The 19,350-nt window shown below is 51.4% G+C and overlaps 3 protein-coding genes across 5 annotated transcripts in view; 1 reads left to right on the top strand and 2 right to left on the bottom strand.

Moving 5' to 3' along the window:
- Nudt8 (nudix hydrolase 8) overlaps window positions 1-18,988 on the bottom strand; it is a 70,027-nt gene extending 51,039 nt beyond the window's left edge. Inside the window, exons 1-5 of one of the 3 annotated variants that reach the window (XM_051193538.1) lie at window positions 18,723-18,987; window positions 18,253-18,385; window positions 17,864-17,941; window positions 17,532-17,773; window positions 16,247-16,339 (exon numbers count right to left, since the gene is read on the bottom strand). In XM_051193538.1, coding sequence (XP_051049495.1) covers window positions 17,546-17,773; window positions 17,864-17,941; window positions 18,253-18,385; window positions 18,723-18,916 — 633 coding nt within the window. In that variant the 5' untranslated portion in view covers window positions 18,917-18,987 and the 3' untranslated portion in view covers window positions 16,247-16,339; window positions 17,532-17,545. Of the gene's footprint in view, window positions 1-16,246; window positions 16,340-17,472; window positions 17,774-17,863; window positions 17,942-18,252; window positions 18,386-18,722 lie in introns of those variants that run through there. The other 2 variants (XM_051193540.1, XM_051193539.1) reach the window with 2 other exon arrangements.
- On the top strand, window positions 7,201-12,224 carry Ndufv1 (NADH:ubiquinone oxidoreductase core subunit V1). Its single transcript, XM_051193536.1, has 10 exons — window positions 7,201-7,378; window positions 8,426-8,508; window positions 8,582-8,752; window positions 9,749-9,932; window positions 10,198-10,387; window positions 10,923-11,135; window positions 11,271-11,437; window positions 11,610-11,691; window positions 11,823-11,968; window positions 12,073-12,224. Exons 1-10 carry the CDS (start codon window positions 7,307-7,309, stop codon window positions 12,151-12,153), a joined length of 1,389 nt encoding a protein of 462 aa, XP_051049493.1. The 5' UTR covers window positions 7,201-7,306; the 3' UTR covers window positions 12,154-12,224.
- LOC127228627 (double C2-like domain-containing protein gamma) lies at window positions 12,703-16,167 on the bottom strand. Its single transcript, XM_051193543.1, has 10 exons — window positions 15,834-16,167; window positions 15,603-15,682; window positions 15,459-15,530; window positions 15,198-15,307; window positions 14,988-15,117; window positions 14,820-14,873; window positions 13,441-13,598; window positions 13,269-13,350; window positions 13,057-13,153; window positions 12,703-12,985 (listed from the first exon to the last, which is right to left on the bottom strand). The coding sequence occupies exons 1-10, from the start codon at window positions 16,075-16,077 to the stop codon at window positions 12,855-12,857; spliced, it is 1,158 nt and encodes a 385-aa protein (XP_051049500.1). The 5' UTR covers window positions 16,078-16,167; the 3' UTR covers window positions 12,703-12,854.
- Window positions 18,989-19,350: the final 362 nt, after the last annotated feature.

Raw genomic sequence — 19,350 nt, 5'->3', positions numbered from 1 at the left:
TTAGTGTTTAAACACAGGTTTCAAAACACAGTAGGAAAAACCATCATCCTTTCAATTGCTCTAGAACATTCTTTACAATAATCATCTATCATGCCTCTAGGAGAGTTGTAGAATATTCCAGACAGCAAAAGAGAGTATAGGCAACAATTGCTTATTATTAAACAATGAAACTAAAAATAACAAAGCCAAGCAACAAATAATTCTAGCATCTTTCTTTACCTTTCTAAAATAACTTTTAAGAATGATATGGGGGCTGGGGAGAAGGTTCAGTGGTTAAGAACATGGACTGCTCTTCAATAGGACCCTGATTCAATTCCCTACACTCACATGGCAGCTCATAATTGTCTGTAACTCCAGTTCCTGGGGATCGGCCATCTTCACACAGACATATGTGCAGACAAATTATCAATGAACATAAAATAAAAAATAAGTCATTAAAAAAGAAACAGAAGAGCTGGACGGGGTGGTACAAGCTTTAATCCCAGCACTCTGGAGACAGAGGCCACTTTGAGTGTAGGCCAGCCTGGTCTACAGAGTGAGTTCCAGGACAGCCAGAGCTACATAGAAAAACCCTGTCTCAATACATACATACATACATACATACATACATACATACATACATGACGCCCAAGACAGGTGTGATGGGGTATTGAGGAGACAGTGGCAGGCAGTATCTGTGAGTTCAAGGTCACCCAGGGATGTATACTGACAGCCTGTTTCAAAGGGTATGGGGAAAGAATGACATCTAAGGGCTGGGGATGTGGCTCAGTTGATAGGTGCTTGCCTAGTGTGCATAAGACTCTGGGTTCCTAGTACCACATAGACTTAGGCGTGGTTGAGCCCGCTTACCATCCAGTGACTGGGAGGTGTAATCAGTAAGAAGTTAAAAGTCATTTTCAGCTACATATTGAGTGAGGCCAGCCTGGGCTACATGAAAAGGATATCTCCTTCCATCATGTGAGTGCTAGGAGTTGTTGAATTCCGCTCTTGAGCTTGGTAGTGGGTGCTTTTACCAAGTGAGCCATCTTACCAGCCCCAGCCCTGTTCTGTTTTCATTTGTTTGAAACAGTGCCATTCTATGTATCTGAGACTGAGAAGGGGGAAAAAGACTTAATAAAGAAGATGGCAAAGCTGAGGTTGCAGAACATTTAGAAAATTATGTTTAAAAAAAAAACTGTTGTCAGAGGCTGGAGGGGTGGCTTATCAGTGAAGAGCACAGGCTGGTTTTGCAGAGGACCCAGGCTCAATTCCCAACACCCACACAGTGGCTGGGAACCATCTGTAACTCTAGTCATAAGGGATCTGATGTCCTCTTCTGGCTTCCACAGGTACCAGCACGCATGTGGTGCACAGACATAAATACAGGCTAAACACCCATACACTTAAGAAACCAAAATAAAATGAGTCTCCATCAGGATTGCTGCCTACCTGTCTCAGCTGCTCCAGCAGGCTGGCTGTGTATCTCTCTGAAAGGCAGATACCCTATCATTTCACGTTGTCATTCAAGATTAACACAGCCATAGCTGGAGGTGTGACTGGGGGTAGAGCTGTGCATAGGATCCACCGAGGAGCATGCTTCAGTGGTAGAGTGCTTGCATAGCATGTGCCAGGCCCTGGCTTCCATTTTTAATATTGAAAAAGAAATATCTTGGACATTCTTGGCTCTTTGTTCCATTCATATTTCACTATAAAACTCTGAGTTCTATGAAAAGCCCTGGGGGGCTGCAGGCCAGAGTTTGCGCTGGATGTGTAGGTTTGGAAAGCCACATCTTTGTGCTACCAGTCATACCATCAGGAAAACTGAGCTACTGAAGTGCTGGCTGACTCCAGGGTTCATGGATCAAATATGCCAGAGAAAGCCATAAACGCCAGCCAGGGTCTCATACCCAGAGCAGCAACTGAGGGCCCTCCTCCTACTTTTAAGATTTTGCTATGGGAAGAAATTGCCTTTGCAAGATATGAAGTGATCTTGGGAGATGACATAGTGGAAACTAGACCCAACAGGCTGTTTTCTTTCCTTCTAGCTCAGTGGCCTCAACCCTTCTAATGCTGCAGCCCTTTAATACAGTACCTCGTGCTGTGGTGACCCCCAACCATAAAATTATTCCATTGCTACTTCATAACTGTCATTTTGCTACTGTTACGAGTTGTAATGTAAATATCTGTGTTTTCTGATGGTCTTAGGCAGCCCCTGTGAAAAGGTCATCCAAACCCCCCCTCAAGGGTGCTTGACACACAGGTTGAGAACTGCAGATTCACAAATCAATGCCATTCTAAAATCTGTATCCTTTGGAGTAAGCCAATGTATCAATGTATGTCATGTCACATTTCTTTCTTTCTTTTTTTTTTTTTTTCTTTTTTTTTTTTTTTTTTTTTGAGACAGGCTTTCTCTATAGCTTTGGAAGCTGTTCAGGAACTCACTCTGTAGACCAGACTGACCTCAAAACTCACAGATATTTGCCTGTCTCTGCCTCCTGAGTGCTGGGACAAAAGGCATGTGCCATCACCACCTGGCTAGCATGTCACATTTCTAACAGTTCCCAAGCGGTGTATAGACACTTCCCATATCTGCCATCCCACACAACATCAAGGGCCACACAGGACAAAAAAAGAGACTAGAACTTCCTGTTCCAGGACAAAGAGAGAGTGGACAGGATGCCAGGCACAACCCCAGGGCTGGCAGAGGAGACACTACAGAGTTGGCGCTGACGTGCTGAGTGTCTGAACTCAGGCTGGCTATGGGGACAGCAGAAGCAGTGGCTGTGGTGTGATGTCCCTGTGACCTGTGTCAGCCAGAGACTGAGTGGCTCCCCCTTGGTTTTGTAATGATTTTGAGACCAGGATGGGCTGCAATGACCCTGTCACAAAAAAAAAAAAAAAAAAAAAAAAAAAGTCAGCAAGCTTCATCGTTACTAGTCACAACAATATCAGATTCAAAAACATTTGGCTCCAGGAGTGGGCAAATTTTAGTCTTTTATGTCAAGTGCTAAAAGTTTTGGATCATTGAATTCATGTACAATAGTAAAGTGTTTTTTTTTTTTTTTGGGGGGGGGGGGTCCAAGATGGTCTCTCTGTGTAGCTCTGGCTGTCCTGAAACTGGCTTTGTAGACCAGGATGGCCTCAAACTGCCTGCCTCTGCTTCCCAAGTGCTGGGATTAAGGGTGTACATCATAACCGCCTGGTCTTTTCTTTTTGAAACAGGGCCTCATGCAACACAGTTCAGCCTCAAACTTGCTCCATGGCCAAGGATGATCCTCTAGCCTCTGTCCTTCACCTCTTGAATGCACAGATAAAAGGCATGGACAACCATATCTGGAATACAATCCCTCTACTCTCTATATTTTGTACATTTACAATAAAATAAAGTTATATTTTTATTTTTTGAAATATAAAATCAGTTGTGGTATTAAATAAGCATTTTCTTTAACTCTGTTCTGGGGATCAAAGAAAAGAGAAGTCCCTTTCACTCAGCCTTTCATCCCCCCAGGCCTAGCACAAGAGTGGCTGTATATAGTTGGTCCTGTTAGATGAAGAAAGCTTCCTGGAGATGGTGACATCACAGGGTTCCTCAGGAGAAAGAACAGGAAGAAAGGGGCCAAAGGGACTAACAGATCCCTGGTGTGTACCAACTGTTCAGACAGACATGGCAATTGGAGCTAGAGCCTTGAAACTGGAGACAGGAATCTTGAGTTTAGTCCTGAGTCAGTGGGGGACCATGAATAGTTTCTGGCAGAGGGCAGGGGACAAACAGGCCTGGGATTTATAATGTTTCTGCTGGCTCCACACTTACAGAGAATGAACTGGAGTGGCTAAAAAGTGGGGTGGGGTCCTTGGGGGACTTGAAAATTTCCAGGTGGCAGATAAAAAGCCTTGGCTATGAGGAAGGGCTTGCGGTCAGGAAAGTGGGAGTGTTTGGAGAGGACAGTGGATGGGGGACAGCAAGCCTCCCTTGTGATTCCTGCACACAGAAGCCAGATATACACACAGATAATGACACAGGAGGAATATGCTGAGAAAGGAGCAAGCTCCCCAGAGGAGCCTGCTTAGGGGTGACACCAGACTGGACCTTTCAGAAGATATTCTTCTAGTCTAACTTGGCCTCATACTCATGGCAATCCCCCTGCCTTAGTCTGCCAAGAGTTGGAATTACAGGTATGAGCCTTTACAACTTATAGACCTCTGTGTCTCTCTCTGCCTCTATATGTCTCTCTGTCTCTCTCTCTCTGTTTACTGGGACAAAGGCAGGGCCTTGAGCATGCTAAGCAAGCTAAGGGACATCTCCAGTTGCCTCCTTAGAAACAAACAAACAAGGCGGGGTGGTGTTGGTGCACGTCTTTTGTTCCAGGGTCTCACTATGTATCCCTGGTTGGCCTAGAATTCACTACATACCCAAGGATGGTTTTGAAAGTGTGGCAATTCTCCTGCCTCTGCCTCAGACATCCTTCTTTACTTGAGGAGCCTGGTAAGCAAGTACACCGGCAGCTGTATCATCCTGAGTGGGCCACTTGGCATGCTAGCTATACTGTCTGCTTCTGCAATCCGGTTCATCGCTTACACCCTGTATGGGAAGGATTAAGGGACCAACACATGGCAAGTGCTTGGAGCTGAGCCTGACACTAGATGAACATGGGACCTGTCCTTCAGGCTCCCTTTCCATCACTTCCATGTCTCTGCGACCCTGCCACTTCTGGTTGTGGCCTGAGTACTCTTGAGACAATCTTGATTCTCTTGGCGGGGAATCCTCTGGCTGCATCCTGCTCCCCCTCCTTCGGTCCCCAGAGGATCCACAGATTTAAGTCTAAGCCCTGGATTAGCAGTGTAATCCCTAGCTCTACCCAGGCATTTCTTCTCTACCCATGATAGGGGGGCCCAGTCTGCCCTGCCAGGATGTGTATCTTTAGTCAGGATGCCGATGATCTTGGCAGCTCTTTCAGGAGCATTGGTGAATGCAGTGACGGTCACAGGCATGCCAGAAGTGCTATGGATCTGCCGAGTGCAGAGCACTATGGGAAGGAAAGCCTGGATTGCAGCCCAGCTCTGCCAACCAAGGAAGAAACCCTTCAGAGTCTCGTTTTCACCCCCATGGAGTTAACACCATCTAGGGCCTAGTTTCCTGTCTATTTCAGTGAAAAACACCAATGACCGAAAAAACAGTGTGAGGAGGAAAAGGCTTCTTTGGCTTACACTTCCATGTCAGTCCATCATCGAGGGAAGTACCCAGCCCCTCAGTGAGGGAAGTAAGGGCAAGAACTAGAGGTAGAATGCTGGAGGTAGAAATGATGGGTGCAAAAGCCACATAGGAACACTACTTTCTGGCTTCCCCAGGGATGGCTCCACCCACAGGGGCTGGGCCTTCTCATGTCAATCATTAATCAAGAAAATGCTCCCACAGGCTTGCCTATAGGTTCCCTCTTTCCAGAAGGCTCTAATTTGTGTCAAGTTGACCAAAAACAAACAAACAAACAAAATACTAACTGGCACACATTGTGGGGAGTGTGTGTGAACAGGACCATACCAGTCTCCTATATACCACATTTCTAAGTCAGACATAGTATTATGCACTTGCAATCCCAGCACTCAGGAAGTTGAAGCACGGTTGTGAGTTAGAGGCCAGCCTGGGCTACATAACAAGATCCTGGTTTATGGTTTTTTTTTTGTTTTTTTTTTTTGTTTTGTTTTTTTTTTTTTTTTGGCGGGGGCAGTTGATACAGGTTTTCTCTGGGTAGCCCTGGCTGTCCTGAAACTCACTCTATAAAATAGGCCAGGCTGGCCTGGGCCTCAGAGATCCACCTGCCTCCTAAATGCTGGGATTAAAGCTGTGTGCTACCACAGGCCTACAAACTCCTGTTTAAAAGAAACATTGTTAGCTTTTCAGATTTTTAAAAATGAAATGTGTATGTGTATTTTACTCACATATATATGTATGAGCACCCCATGTCTAGTGCTCTCAGAGTTTTAAAGATGGAGTCAAACCTTTTGGAACTGCAGTTACAGATGGTTTGGAGCCACCATGTCAATGATAGGAATCAAACCTGGATCCTCTGCAAAAGTAGCAAGTCCTCTTAACCACTGAGCCACCCATCCAGCCCCTCCCTCACAAGTACATTTCTTTCTCCTTCCTTCCTTCCTTTCTTTCGTTTTTCAAGACAGGGTTTCTCTGTATAGCCTTGGCTGTCCAGGCTGGCCTTGAACTCACAAAGATCTGTTTGCCTTTGCCTCCCAAGTGCTGGGATTTTAAAGGAGTGCACCACTACCACCGACTGCAACTACATTTCTAAAAAGAAAGAACGAGTGCAGAACAACAGAATAGAGCAGTTCCTTCCTACCCAGAATAGAAGATTAAAATGGGTAGAAATACCAAAAAGAAAGCCAGGTCTGGTGCCATATACGTGGGAAGCAGAGGATTTCTGTGAGTTAAAGATTAGCCTGACCCTACACAGCGAGTGCCAGCCCAGCTAGAACTGTATAGAGAGACCCTGTCTGGCAAAGCAGGAGGAAGGGAGGGAGTGAGGGAGAGAAAACTCACATCTGGGGCTGTCTTGGAATACCAGCATTAGGAAGTCAGAGGATCACAACAACCTTAAAGCCAACCTACTCCACATAGTGAATTCCAGAACTGTCAGGGCTAAATAAGAACCTATCTTAAAGAAAAACAAACTGAAGCATTTCACCGGAACCAGAGCAAGGTTTCAAAAGGCCGAACAACACAAGCATTGATCGATTAAGTATCCAATACTTTCTGGAACTAAAAAGGACAGGAGTGGGGGGGGGGGGGGGAGAGACCCGGCTCTGTGGTTAATGGGCACTTCCTCGGGCATATGGATGTTCAAAGAACACTTTGGAACCCAACAGGATTCCGCTGGGTCAGTGTAATCACATCAGATCAGGTCGATTCGGCTCTAGGTCAACTGATTCTCTCCCCAGCGTCCATTCGTGCATTCAGGTGGTGCCCACTAAACTCAGAGCTTGTAGTAAGTGCAATACTCGGGATCCAGCAGAGGGCGACACTGGAGTTTTGTTTACTAGGGAGAGAGGAACTTGGTCTCTAAGGACGGGCAGGTCCAGATGGACTGCATCTCCCAGAAGCCCCAGCACCAGAGTAAATTTCCGGTCTCTGTCTACGCCCCTCCTTAGTAGGCGTGGCCGAGGGCGGAGCGCGAAGGCGTGGGGGGGGCTGCGTGAACGCGCCGCCTGTTGAGAGACGTGTGACGTGCTTCCTGTGCGTCCCCGTGGGTTTCTGTCGCGCCGGTCCTCCGGCTCGGAGTTTTGAAGGTGACAGCGGGACGTGACCCGCCTGGGTCCCGCGATGCTAGCGGCACGGCAGCTTCTCGGCGGATCGCTTCCCTTGCGGGTATCTGTGCGTTTCAGCAGCGGCACGGTGAGGCCCGTCCTGGTTCAGGCCTGGGGTGTCCGCGCGGCGCGCGCCTCTCTCTGGGCTGTGGTCCTCTCTGCAGTCTTCTCATCTCCAGGCTGCCGGCTAGCCTGGGTAAAAACGAACGGTCTCAACCCAGGACTGACGCTCTCCAGTCCAGCTTCTTTTGCTAAATAGCCTCGTCCTAGCGTGAGGATTTGCGGGTTTTGTGTTCTTAGTCTGGTACTTCTCAGTTTTGCCGGGTATCAGCGCCACGCGTCATTGCCCCACTTCAAATGCAGAAAAAAGCTTTGGAAAGGATGTATGTCTCCTCCTTCCCCTGCTAGTGTTCTGCTTTCCATAGTGGCCAGGAAGCACTTTTGTGGTTTTTGTTTGCTTTATGAGATAGGGCTCACTTATATAGTCCAAGCTGTATTGAAACTAGTGATGATCCGCCTATCTCAGCGTCCCTCCCGGGGTGCTTCTGGAACCACAGGCATCCACTACCACTCCTGAGAAGTACTTTTAAGGAGGTAAGAGTGGAAGTCAGGCCACTTTCTACTCTCATGAGCCATTCCAGCCCATGCCTCTCCACTTATCTCAGGTAGGACCCACATCCCTTTTGTGTCCTGTCCTCAAGAGGCATTTCCTTCCCATCAGTGAATACATATTGCCTCTTTAGCAGAGTTAAGGAAGTCAAGCCCTTGTTTAATCAGGTTTTGCTCTAGTGGAAGAGCCAGACAAATGCTGGGCTTGGAGAAGCAGTGTTGGTGACATAGTTGTAGTATGACATGGGCTCAGCAGAGGCCATTTGCTTTTAGCTTTGTGACTTTCCTTAAGTTCCTTTTGCTCAGGGCCTTAGATGCCTTCTTTGTAAAATGGAGGAAACCATTCCTATCTCAATATTGTTACTAGAATGAATTGAGATGAGGTAGCATGTTTAGCTCAGTAACTTCTAAACAGGAAGCACTGAAATAGGTAGCTATGATGCTTCAAAGAGTTTGAAGCCCCTGCCCCAAATCCTCATGGTCACAAAGCTCTGCTGGGCCATCTTCTGACCTTCCGTCTCCCCAGACAGCACCCAAGAAAACCTCATTTGGCTCGCTGAAGGATGAAGACCGGATTTTCACCAACCTCTATGGCCGCCATGACTGGAGGTGAGACAGTGCCCTTGGCCTCCTGAGTCCCTTAGCAGAGCCTCTCCTTCACACCCTTTCCTACTTTGTCCAGGCTGAAAGGTGCCCAGCGTCGGGGTGACTGGTACAAGACAAAGGAGATCCTGCTGAAAGGGCCTGACTGGATCTTGGGTGAGATCAAGACATCTGGCTTACGGGGCCGTGGCGGTGCTGGCTTCCCCACTGGCCTCAAATGGAGCTTCATGAATAAGCCCTCAGATGGGAGGTTTGTGGGAAGTACCTTGAGATGTGGTTGTAGGCCAGACTAGGGGCAGCTGAAGCACTGAGCTTTGGGGCTAATTCTGGGAAATCTAGCAGAATTTAAGAGGATAGACAGAACTTAAGAGGTATCTCTGGGTTTCCTCAGCAGAGACACAAGAGATTACAATCCAAGATTTTGACACAGGCAGGTCTTACTATTATTCAAATCCCAACTTTGCCTTTTAGTAATTGTCAAGCTTTGAGGAATCCAAAGTTCCTTTTTTGTGCCTGAGTATGGTATGTAGGAATTAAAGAGATAACATTGGTTCAGCTTTTGACCTGCAATTTCAGTTGACACCTAGAAATGTAAGTTATAACATTTAGCTACAGGGCTGGCATAATGGTTCAGCAGGTAAGGGGGCCTGCTTCCAAGGCTGGTGACCTGAGGTCGTCTCTAGGATCCACTTGGAAGGAAGAGAAGGAAGAGAGCCCACTCCCACAAGTTATTCCCTGAGTGTCACATGTGTTAGGGCACATGCTGCCTCCACCAGTAAATGTATGTAATGAACGAAATAAATTTTCCAATACAAGGTCTCTCTGTATAACCCTGGCTATCCTGTAGACCAGACTGACTTCAGACTCAAGAGTACTGGGATTAAAGGTGTGACCAGCATGCCTAGCCCCCCCCCCCTTTTTTTTTTTAAATCAGCCACTTACCTCCTGTTAGCCCCAGAGCTGTAGTGGAAGTTGAGGAAGAATCTTTATGACCAAGAGCTGACTCAAGGGAAAGTGCAGGGAGAGATGCTGGGACTAAGGAGAACAAAGGCTTTTCCTGTGGACATACCTGGCCAAAGATGGACTAGGCTGTGAGCACCCTGTCACTGGTGCAGCAGAGAGGGCCTCAGGTAGGACAGAGAGGGTCAGCTTTTTTGAGGCTTCTCTGGGTACAAAAGGAATGGAATTTGGTTGGCAGTTGGGTCCTAGTGAGTCGGTAGCCTGACTGATGTTCAGGACCCCACAGGCCCAAGTATCTGGTGGTGAATGCTGACGAGGGAGAGCCAGGGACCTGTAAGGACCGAGAGATCATGCGCCATGACCCTCATAAGCTGGTGGAGGGCTGCCTGGTGGGGGGCCGGGCCATGGGCGCCCGGGCTGCCTACATCTACATCCGAGGGGAGTTCTACAATGAAGCCTCCAATCTGCAGGTGAGCACATGCTGTTAGCTGACAGTGCATGCACTCCTCACATACTCCCTTTCCTGGTCAACCATTCTTAGATGGTAGCGCCAGTCTCTGGTCCAGCAGGGGGCGGGGGAGCCATTTCTGCATTCGTCATCCATAGGACCTGGCTCCAGAGTTCTTCTTTTGTGCTTCAAAGGCCGATTAGGAAGTCTTTAAGGGTCCCACGGCCCCTGGATTGGAGGCTGACTCTGGAGGACGGTGGCTTGGGAATTCACACCTTGTTCCACAGGTAGCTATCCGAGAGGCCTATGAAGCAGGTCTTATTGGCAAGAATGCCTGTGGCTCTGACTATGATTTTGACGTGTTTGTGGTGCGTGGGGCCGGAGCCTACATTTGTGGAGAGGAGACGGCACTCATTGAGTCCATTGAGGGCAAGCAGGGAAAGCCACGCCTGAAGCCACCCTTTCCAGCAGATGTGGGTAAGACCCTGTGGGATCGCGATGTGATGGGTGCTCCCTGGGTGCTTCTTACAATATTTCTCTGTGCCCTTTGGAGGGGAGGACAGATTGCTAGGGGAGGGTGTTAATAACAGACTCCACCAGCACCACCACCATTGCCCCCCCTCTGGCAGTGAACTTTCTTTCACAGTACCTGTTCTAGGAGCTAGGGGTGTGGTGGTGAACAGGAGATGAGCTTCTAAGGAGTCTGGGGTGCAGTGTGGAACAGGAGTGAAGAGACAAGAATAGGACCTGCCACAGGACCAGGACAGGAGTCATCCCCCTGCAAGAAACATGTTCTCAGCCAGGCAGTGGAGGCACATGCCTTAATTCACCACTTGGGAGGCAGAGACAGTTGGATCTCTGTGAATTCAAGGCTAGCTTGGTCTCCAGAGCAAGTTCCAGGACAGCTGGCTACACAGAGAAACCCTGTCTTAAAAACAAAACAAAACAAACCAAACCATGTTCCCTTTCCTGGGAAGCCACCAGTCACCAGTATCTTTTCATTTCCTTGAAGGAGTGTTTGGATGCCCCACAACTGTGGCCAATGTGGAGACAGTGGCTGTGTCCCCCACCATCTGCCGTCGGGGGGGTGCCTGGTTTGCTGGCTTTGGCCGAGAACGCAACTCAGGTACCAAACTGTTCAACATCTCTGGCCATGTCAACAACCCCTGCACTGTGGAGGAGGAGATGTCTGTGCCACTGAAGGAGCTGATTGAGAAGCATGCTGGTAAGCCTGGGGAAACCAGAGTAGGCAGGGCGCTGAGAAAGGCCACAGTGAGAAGTCTCTGGCTGACGTTGGTCCTGTCTTAAGCCCAGGCAGGTGTGCCAGGCTTAGCCATAATTCTTTTGGGAATTGTCACAGGTGGTGTCACTGGTGGCTGGGACAACCTCCTTGCTGTGATTCCTGGTGGATCATCCACTCCGCTGATCCCTAAGTCTGTGTGTGAGACAGTGTTGATGGACTTTGATGCACTGGTGCAGGCCCAGACAGGCCTGGGCACAGCTGCAGTGATTGTCATGGATCGCTCGGTAATAGCCCATGCCCCACAGTCCTCCTGCCAGCCATGGTGTTACCCCCTCCCCCCAATGCTTATAGCCTGAGATCCCAGTACAATGGGAGGGTCTGGGCCAGAACACTGGAACCCAGTTCAGGGGTGTTGTGGGAGGCTAAGGTGTCTGTGCATTGTTCCTTGTCTCCTAGACAGACATTGTGAAAGCTATTGCTCGTCTCATTGAGTTCTATAAGCATGAGAGCTGTGGCCAGTGTACCCCATGCCGTGAGGGTGAGCTTCCTGGAAAGGCTGGGGTTTGGCTGCTGGGCTGTTCTTAACCTTCCCTTATGAGGCCTGTTCTCCTTCGGGTTGCCCCCTTCCTGATGGGAGAGCCTCAGGCCCTTCTTGCTGCTCTGCTGCAGGTGTCGACTGGATGAACAAAGTAATGGCCCGCTTTGTGAAGGGGGATGCCCGGCCAGCTGAGATTGACTCCCTGTGGGAGATCAGCAAGCAGATAGAGGGCCACACCATTTGCGCTCTGGGTGATGGGGCCGCCTGGCCAGTACAGGTACACACTGCCCTGCTGTGTGACACTAAGGTGGGTGGTATTCAGAGCCTGCGCTTTGGGAATTTGGAACTCTGGTTCATACAGTGCCTCCCTCTTCTTCCCAGGGTCTGATCCGACACTTCCGGCCAGAGCTTGAGGAGCGAATGCAACAGTTCGCACACCAGGCCCAGCATGCAAACTTCTGAGCCTGTGCCCTGGCCTGGTTATTTCACATCCCTTTGGGAAGCTGGACAATAAACAAATGCTGTGTGCTCTCCAATCACAGCTTGTCTGTGACATTGCTTTTCACTGGGCAAGAGAAGCAGGATGGGACAGGGAGGCAAAGGCTGGGCTTGGCCTACTTTTCTTTTTGTGACACTAGAGGATCCTTCTCAGAGCTTTGGGTATGCTGGTGAGCATGCTGCCACTGAGCTATATCCCCAGTCCAGAACCTGGCCCAGTGCAGCCTCTAAGGCAGTGTTTCTTAGTCTTGTGAGTCATGGCCCTTGGGGGGAGGGTTTCATATATCAGATGTTTATATTATGATTCATAACAGTAGCAAAACTAGTTATGAAGTAGCAACAAAATAATTTTATGGTTGGGAGTCACCAGAACATAAGGAAGGGTTGTACCATTAGGAAGGTTGAGGACCACTGCTCTAAGGGGTGGAAAACAGGAGAATATGAGCCTCGTCCGCCCTGTGAGGTGAGGGCAGACAAGAGGCAGATGTTCCTAAAGAAAGGACAGGCTTCCGCTGGCAGAAGCAGATGTTTATTTTGCATTGTGTTTGAAGGTAGGGTGACTGAAAGGATATAGGAATGGGCACAGCAGGTAGGGCCAACCTACAGCTCTTTCGCTGCAGCAGACATCTTGGCCCCTACAGGCTACAAGCAGGGCCTTGTGCTGACTAGTCACCAAGCTGGGGGGGCACACTGTCCAGCAGGTGCCACAGTTCCAGCCGGCGGTCACTGCGGCTCAGGCATTCACGCCAGTGGTGAAGGCGCTCCCCACTGGCTCTGCTACTCAGCTGTACCCCACCTGCAGAGGGATGAGTCAGTAGCCAGCAGAGGCTCATGAGGGCCCCCTCAGCACCCTGTGTTTCTGCTCACCGATGAAATCATCAGCTGTGCCCAGGTCATAGTCCCACACAGACACCAGCAGTGCCTTCTGGGCCAACTCCTCCCGATGACCTGCATAAAAGAATTCCTATAGGGAAGGGACAGGAAGGAGGTGAGTTCTGAGTGCTTAGAAATAGGTTCAGGCAGGGCTTAGTTTGCTAAATAGGGACCACACTTGACCAGGTTCTCCCTCCGTGACCTACCTCATTGAACTCAGGGTTCAGGGTCTTTCTCCGAACACTGGTCTTATATTTGGATTTCTTTCCAGAACTTGGGTGCAGGAAACTGAAGGGAGAGGTGGGCTAGTTAGGTGTGACCCTGCAGAGCGAGGGGTTCTCTCTCACCCTTTATGCCCACCTGCCTGTCTCTACTCACAGGCGGACAAAGGGGTCCGAGTAGCCGTTGGCATCCATGGGGGCCAGGTGGGCGCAGCGCAGCACCCCCACCAGCAGGCCACCACGCTGGGAGCTGTAGCACAGGGACAGTAGGATGCGCCCACGTTCTTCCCCAGACAGCTCTGCCTCCATCTCCTCCTGTGAATGCAAGCTAGTCAGACCCTGTCCAGTCTGAAGACTCCCACCTGCAGGGGCCAGTCCCCAGTGCGAGGGCATGCATGGCTGTAGAGAAACCTGGCTGTCAAGTTTATTTCCCTAAACAGCCATTTTCCCAGAACCCAATGAAGAGACCTTGCAGTGGCACTCAGAGGTCTGTGCCCTCCAAAGCCCAAGAAAGGGAAGGGCTTGCTGCTCACATCTCTGCAGGTTAAGTAAGAACTGAATGATTGTCACAGCCATGCCAGGGGCTTTCTATGTGGCTTGTTCCCATGCAATGGAGTAGCCCTGGGAGGCTGTCAAAGGGGAGGGACAGGTCTCTTACCTCTTAAGCCCATCTCCACTACTGCCTGATAGACCATGTTATGAATGTCCTTTGCCACATTCTTTAGACACTGGATCCCCCAGGGGTGATGGCCTGGGAAAGCATGCCTTCTTTGCCACCTTTGAGGTAGATTTGACAGCAGGGATCCAAACTTTATCATTGGCAGTGCTCAATAATGCAGGAGTGCTCTGTGCAGCCTCCGTGTGCCAGGCCATAGGTGCACACAGGCTCTGGGATTGGCAATGACTGTTTTCCTGGTGCTTAGTGATGATGTCCACCATGTGGGACTCAAAGGCTTGGGCGTAGCTAATAGGTCACTGCAGGAACTTGGACCTCCACTAGGGGGCAGGTCACCTATTCTGTGTTGACAGGAACAGGTGGAGGTCCTGCCTTCAGCCTTGTAGATGCCCTTTCCTGCTGGGCTTGGGCTTCGGGGCAGGATCTCAGTGGGGTTGAATAAGCCCTGGTCACCTTTACTTCCTCCTGGCAGGAACACCCAGAGGTATCCCGAGTGCTGACACTAGTGGCAGACAAACAGCTCAGGAGCTTATTCTACCCTACTAAGTCCTCCCACCTTTGGCCACAAGTACCACCTCTCAGGCTCTGCTTCTAGATTGCTGGGTCTCTGCCCACCTATCCTTTGGGAACTCTGCAGGTGCTTCCTAGGGTTCCTCATCCCCAGGCTACCCTGGGAAGAGAGACACTGTCACCCTGCCCACCCAGTTCTTGAGGACTCATAGAACTTATGAGAGCAATGAACTAAAAATTCCTCCAAGCCTTTAAGGGCCTGGACCCCTGTCCAGCCTATACCTGATACCAGCCTGGGCCATGTAGGCCTATCTGTCTCCATATCTGCTCAGTCAAGTTTTCCTACCTACCTCTTTATACAGAGACATGCCACGGGCTGTGTCCAGACTCTTGGGCCTCTTGGTCTGAAAAAGCAGAGGACTTGGTCACTTGTGTAGATATTGTCCAGGCCCCTTACCCCATCCTCATTACATGGAATCTGGCCTTGTGGAGCCAACCTGAGCCCCAGCCCCACTCACCAGTCTCCGCTTCTCCAGACAAATGTCAAAGCTCCTGGCTCGGTTTGGCACCAGCTTCCTCAGGGGCACTCGGAGCTCCCCCAAGGGGGCTGCTCGTCGCCGCAGCCGTGAATCTTCATACACACATAACCTGGTGGCCACCAAGGTCACTTGTGGTCATACAAGTCCCACCCCATTCCTCCCTACTGGTGGCCCGCTCTGAGTCCTCACCTCAGGGTCTTCCGTCCAGCATCCTGGAGAGTGAAGCCATGATAGGTGAGCGTCTCCTCCCAGACAGGTCCCCTAGTGCCTCGAACAGTTCGGGTCCGAAGCTGGCTGGCCTGGAGCCAGGCAGGCAGGTCAGGTCAGGCACTCTCCTGGCCTCCTGCCCTAATTCTTGGATCCTAGCAACTGTCCTTGGGGTAGTGGTGAAGTAGGATCCTTAGGTACCTATACTGGCCCTGCCATCTAAGGGGCCTAGATCTTACTCACCTTGCTGGCCCCTGGCAGCAAGTTGGCTTTGACATAGGTATCCACAGAGCCTGAGGCTGGTGGCTTGAGGCCCTGGAACAGAAAATGGATGTAGAGAGAGGCCTGTGGCTTGTCCCATCCCAGGGACTCTGCCCCCATCCTCACCTTTGCACGATGGGCTGTGCAGTGTAGGGTGCTGTTGTCCGCATCAAAGAGAAGTGTGAACTCCAGAGTGCCCAGGGCAGCTAAGGTGGCAGGCGGCAGGCAAGGTCACCCCACTCTGGCACCCACCTGTCCCGCATGGCACAGTGCCACTTGCCTGGCCTCTGCCATGGGTGCTAGAGACACCCCTGACCCAGTCTTAGGGGGAACCCCCTCATTGTTTCCCCTACTCACTGCAGTCATCAGAGTCTCCTTCTGGTTCTGGGCTGGGCTGCAGCTGGGGTGCAGAGTGGATGGCCGGGGCCAGCATAGCCTGTGGGTCTGGTGCATGCAGAACCGGCTCCAGGAAGGGGTAGAAGTGTGGAAAGTAGTCAGAAATGAGACGGATGGGCTGTATGGGACCGGGGCTCACGTCGATGGCCATGTGTTCCTGCATGCTCACCCGCTGCCGCCCACCGGCTGGCCCTGTGCACGCCATGGTGGCTCAGACATAGAGACTCAGAGAAATTCCCACTTACTGGAGACACTGGGCACACACCTAGCCACCAAGATGGAATAAAGAGGCATCACCAAGGCTGCCCTGGGACAGACCAAAGTGTCCTAAGACTAAAGGAGCAGGGTTGGAAGCTCTCCCTGGAGGGTCAAGGCTAGAGGCAGCCCTCCGGGGTCCTTACCTCTCACAGCTGTGTCACATCGCCTTGCTGCTGCTGGCTCTGGATGTATGCTTAGGGTGACAGAACCTGAGACTAAAGTGGCCCATCTGAGCAGCTGTGTGACTGAGCAGGGGAGGGCATCAGGAGCCCACACTGCCCAAGGGCCCTTCCCTAGCACTAAGCACTGGGGGGCCAGCCTTGTCTCCTGCCTCTGCTCCTCCATTCACACTCTGTCAAACAGAGCTATTTTTACTACCATCATATGGTCCTGCTGCTGGGTAAGGAGGCTGCAGGGCCAGAGGTGTGATGGGGGTAGGTGGGAAAGGAAATAGGTGAGAAGGGCAGGAGGGTGGGGGAATGAAGGGAGGTGAGGAGAGGGGACTGTGGAGGTGTGCAAGGATGGGGAAGCTTCTGTGAGAGAAGAGGGTATGACAGCTGGCAAGGCCCTGCATTCTAGTTTCCTGAGGAAACCAGCTGGTGATCACACCACCCTCCAGCCCTGTCCCCTGGCTGGGAATACAATCAAAGCAGTCATGTCCCTTTGTCTCCAAGTCTGTCCCCTTGACGTTACCGTGGTACTGTGTGTGGTGGAAATGGACTATCACTCCATCTCCATGTGGCTCTTCTCTTCAGCCTTCCAGGTAGGACCTTCTACCTACACGGGCCTTCACCCTAGCCATTGGTCCCCTTCTTTGAGCTGATCCTGACTTCCTGACAGGGGATGTCACCGACAGTAGCTCACAGCTGCATCCCTTCCACTTCTGCTACCCAACAGCTTATTGGTTTCTGAGACAATGTCTCAATATGTAACACAAGTACAAGGGGGTCTTGTATTCTCCAGCCTCCTGTCTCTGCCTCCAGTGGGCAGGCATTACAGGGGTATGCCACATACTTTTCTTCTTTCACCTTTTAAACATTTATTTCATGTATGAATATACATACACATATGTGAGCATCCGTGTAGTGGGCAGAGGACAACTTGCAGGAGTTGGTTCTCTCCTCCCAACATGTGGGGCCCGGCTTTGCGGCTGGTGCCTTTACCCATCCAGCTATCTCACCAGCCCCTATTTTTCTTTTGAAATGGTCTTTCATTGGCTTAGGTCTTGCCAAGTAGCCTATCTTGGCTGGCCAGCAGCCCCAAGAGATTCATCTGTGTGTGCTAGAATTATAAGGGTGTGCCCTGCCTTTTCATGTTCCACACAGAAGATGCCAAGGCAGACTTATCAAAGACTCTTTTAATCAGCTCCAGAGAAGCCAGCTCAAATGAATGCAGAGGCACTTAAAGGCCAAGCCTCAACTCCTAGGAGCCTCGGGAACAGCTAGGTAGGGCTGGTAGATGCCCGGGGCCAGCAACTTCAGGGTGAATTCAGTGATGACAGCTGTGAGGCCCCAGACACGGTGTGGCCCATGCAAGACGACAGGCATTGTGTAGCGGAAGTGGCCACCCTGGCAGAAGTGGGTATACCCCTGGTTCTGTGTCTGCAGCAGGTGGGCCAGAGACAGCTCAAATACCTCATCCACCTGTGGACAAGAGATAGAGGGTGGACAGAGGACTGCCTCTGAGTCCCCTGCCTGGTAGGGCATCCCAGCAACCCAGTATCCCTCATTCACCTCCTCGGGGTTGGGCCTGAGGCGCTGCAGATCCAGTGGGCCCACGTTGGCAAGCACAGGAACTATGGTTGCCTTTCCCTGGGGTAGGTGGAGCGTGAGCAGTCAGGAGAAGCAAACCTGAAGGGCAGACCCTGCTCTGCCATCCAGAGGCCTTGGGTAGTCATGGCCAATACCTCTGGTATTTTTCCTTGGCTTCTTGCCACATTGCCAGATCGCAGGTTTGAAGGGTTTAGAACCTCCTTCCCTTACCTCTACTACCCTACAATCTCCCACTTGTCATTTAAACCCAGATCAATGCAGCCTACCCTGCAAGCCTTCCTGGACCCTGAGCAGGGCTGGCTCACCCCTTCACTAGGGGTACAGAGTGTGACAGGATAAGGATGGCTCACCCGGTCATACACAGGCTGCAGGGCACCCCACACATGCTCCTTAGGCACCTCTAGGCCCAGCTCCTCTTGAGTCTCCCGAAGGGCCGTATGTATTACATCTTGGTCTTCGGGATCACACTTACCACCTGGGAAACTGAATGGGCAAAGGAGTATCACAGGAGGCAAAGGAGGACCACAGGCCCTCAGGAGGCAGTTTACCTCCCTGTATCATTAGAGTAAGGGGAGACAGGCACTGGAGATGCAGCTTAGGGAATGAGGTTCCGCATCAGGGTTAAGACCAAGTCTGCCTATGGTGTCCCAGTGATACGGATAATGACCCTGGGGTGTCCTCAATTGCTTTAGCTTCGCCAAAAATGGAGACCCTCGGACAGCCTCTCTCCAGTCTCCGGTGAGGAGCAGAGTCCAGTTTCTGAAAGGAAAATTCAGCCGGGTGTACGGGCGTAGGTGGCGCGCCAGCACGGCCGGCGTACCTGACTTCCCCCCGGTGCTTCCCGACCAGGCGGCTGGAGCGCAGCGTGTAGAGCAGCGCCGGGACACCATGCACCAGGCACAGCGGCACAAGTACCGCGGCCGCCGCGGGCCGCGAGCGTAGCCGGGCAGTGGTCCCGGCTAGTAGCTGCCGGCAGCGCCGCTCGCCCTCGGCGGACAGGCAATCAGACAGCATGTCCCAGATGACCGGACATAGAGGGCGCCCGCCCGCGAGGGAGGGCACGCGACGGCGCGGAGAATGCGTCGAGGAGCTAGGTCCCAAAAGAGATTCGGAAGGGGGCGTTGCTGGGGGCTTTAGGACGAAGTCTCGGGGGCGGTAGGAAGTGTGCGCGCCTGCTGGGGCGGGGCCTCAGGTGGGCGGGGCGAGGCGGGGCGGGGCTTTCCGGAGTCGGGCTTTCGAGGCGGACCGTCCGGGGTTTCCCAAGCAAGGTCTCAGAGGTCGGTGGGACGGGTCCTGCCGGGGCGGGACCTCGGCGGCTTCGGGGGCTGGGCAGATAGGGGCATCTGGGCCGGGGCTTGCTGCTATTGGGCATCGGAGGTGATTGGGGTGGGGCACCTGGGGCGGGGCTTGCTAGGTGAGGGCAGAAACAAATTTGTGTACGGAGACCA

This window comes from Phodopus roborovskii, unplaced genomic scaffold (assembly GCF_943737965.1).
Source record: "Phodopus roborovskii unplaced genomic scaffold, PHOROB, whole genome shotgun sequence".
Taxonomy (NCBI): Eukaryota; Metazoa; Chordata; class Mammalia; order Rodentia; family Cricetidae; genus Phodopus; species Phodopus roborovskii.
The sequence above is the reverse complement of the archived record's forward strand: the minus strand, read 5'-3'. Positions and strand labels throughout refer to the sequence as shown.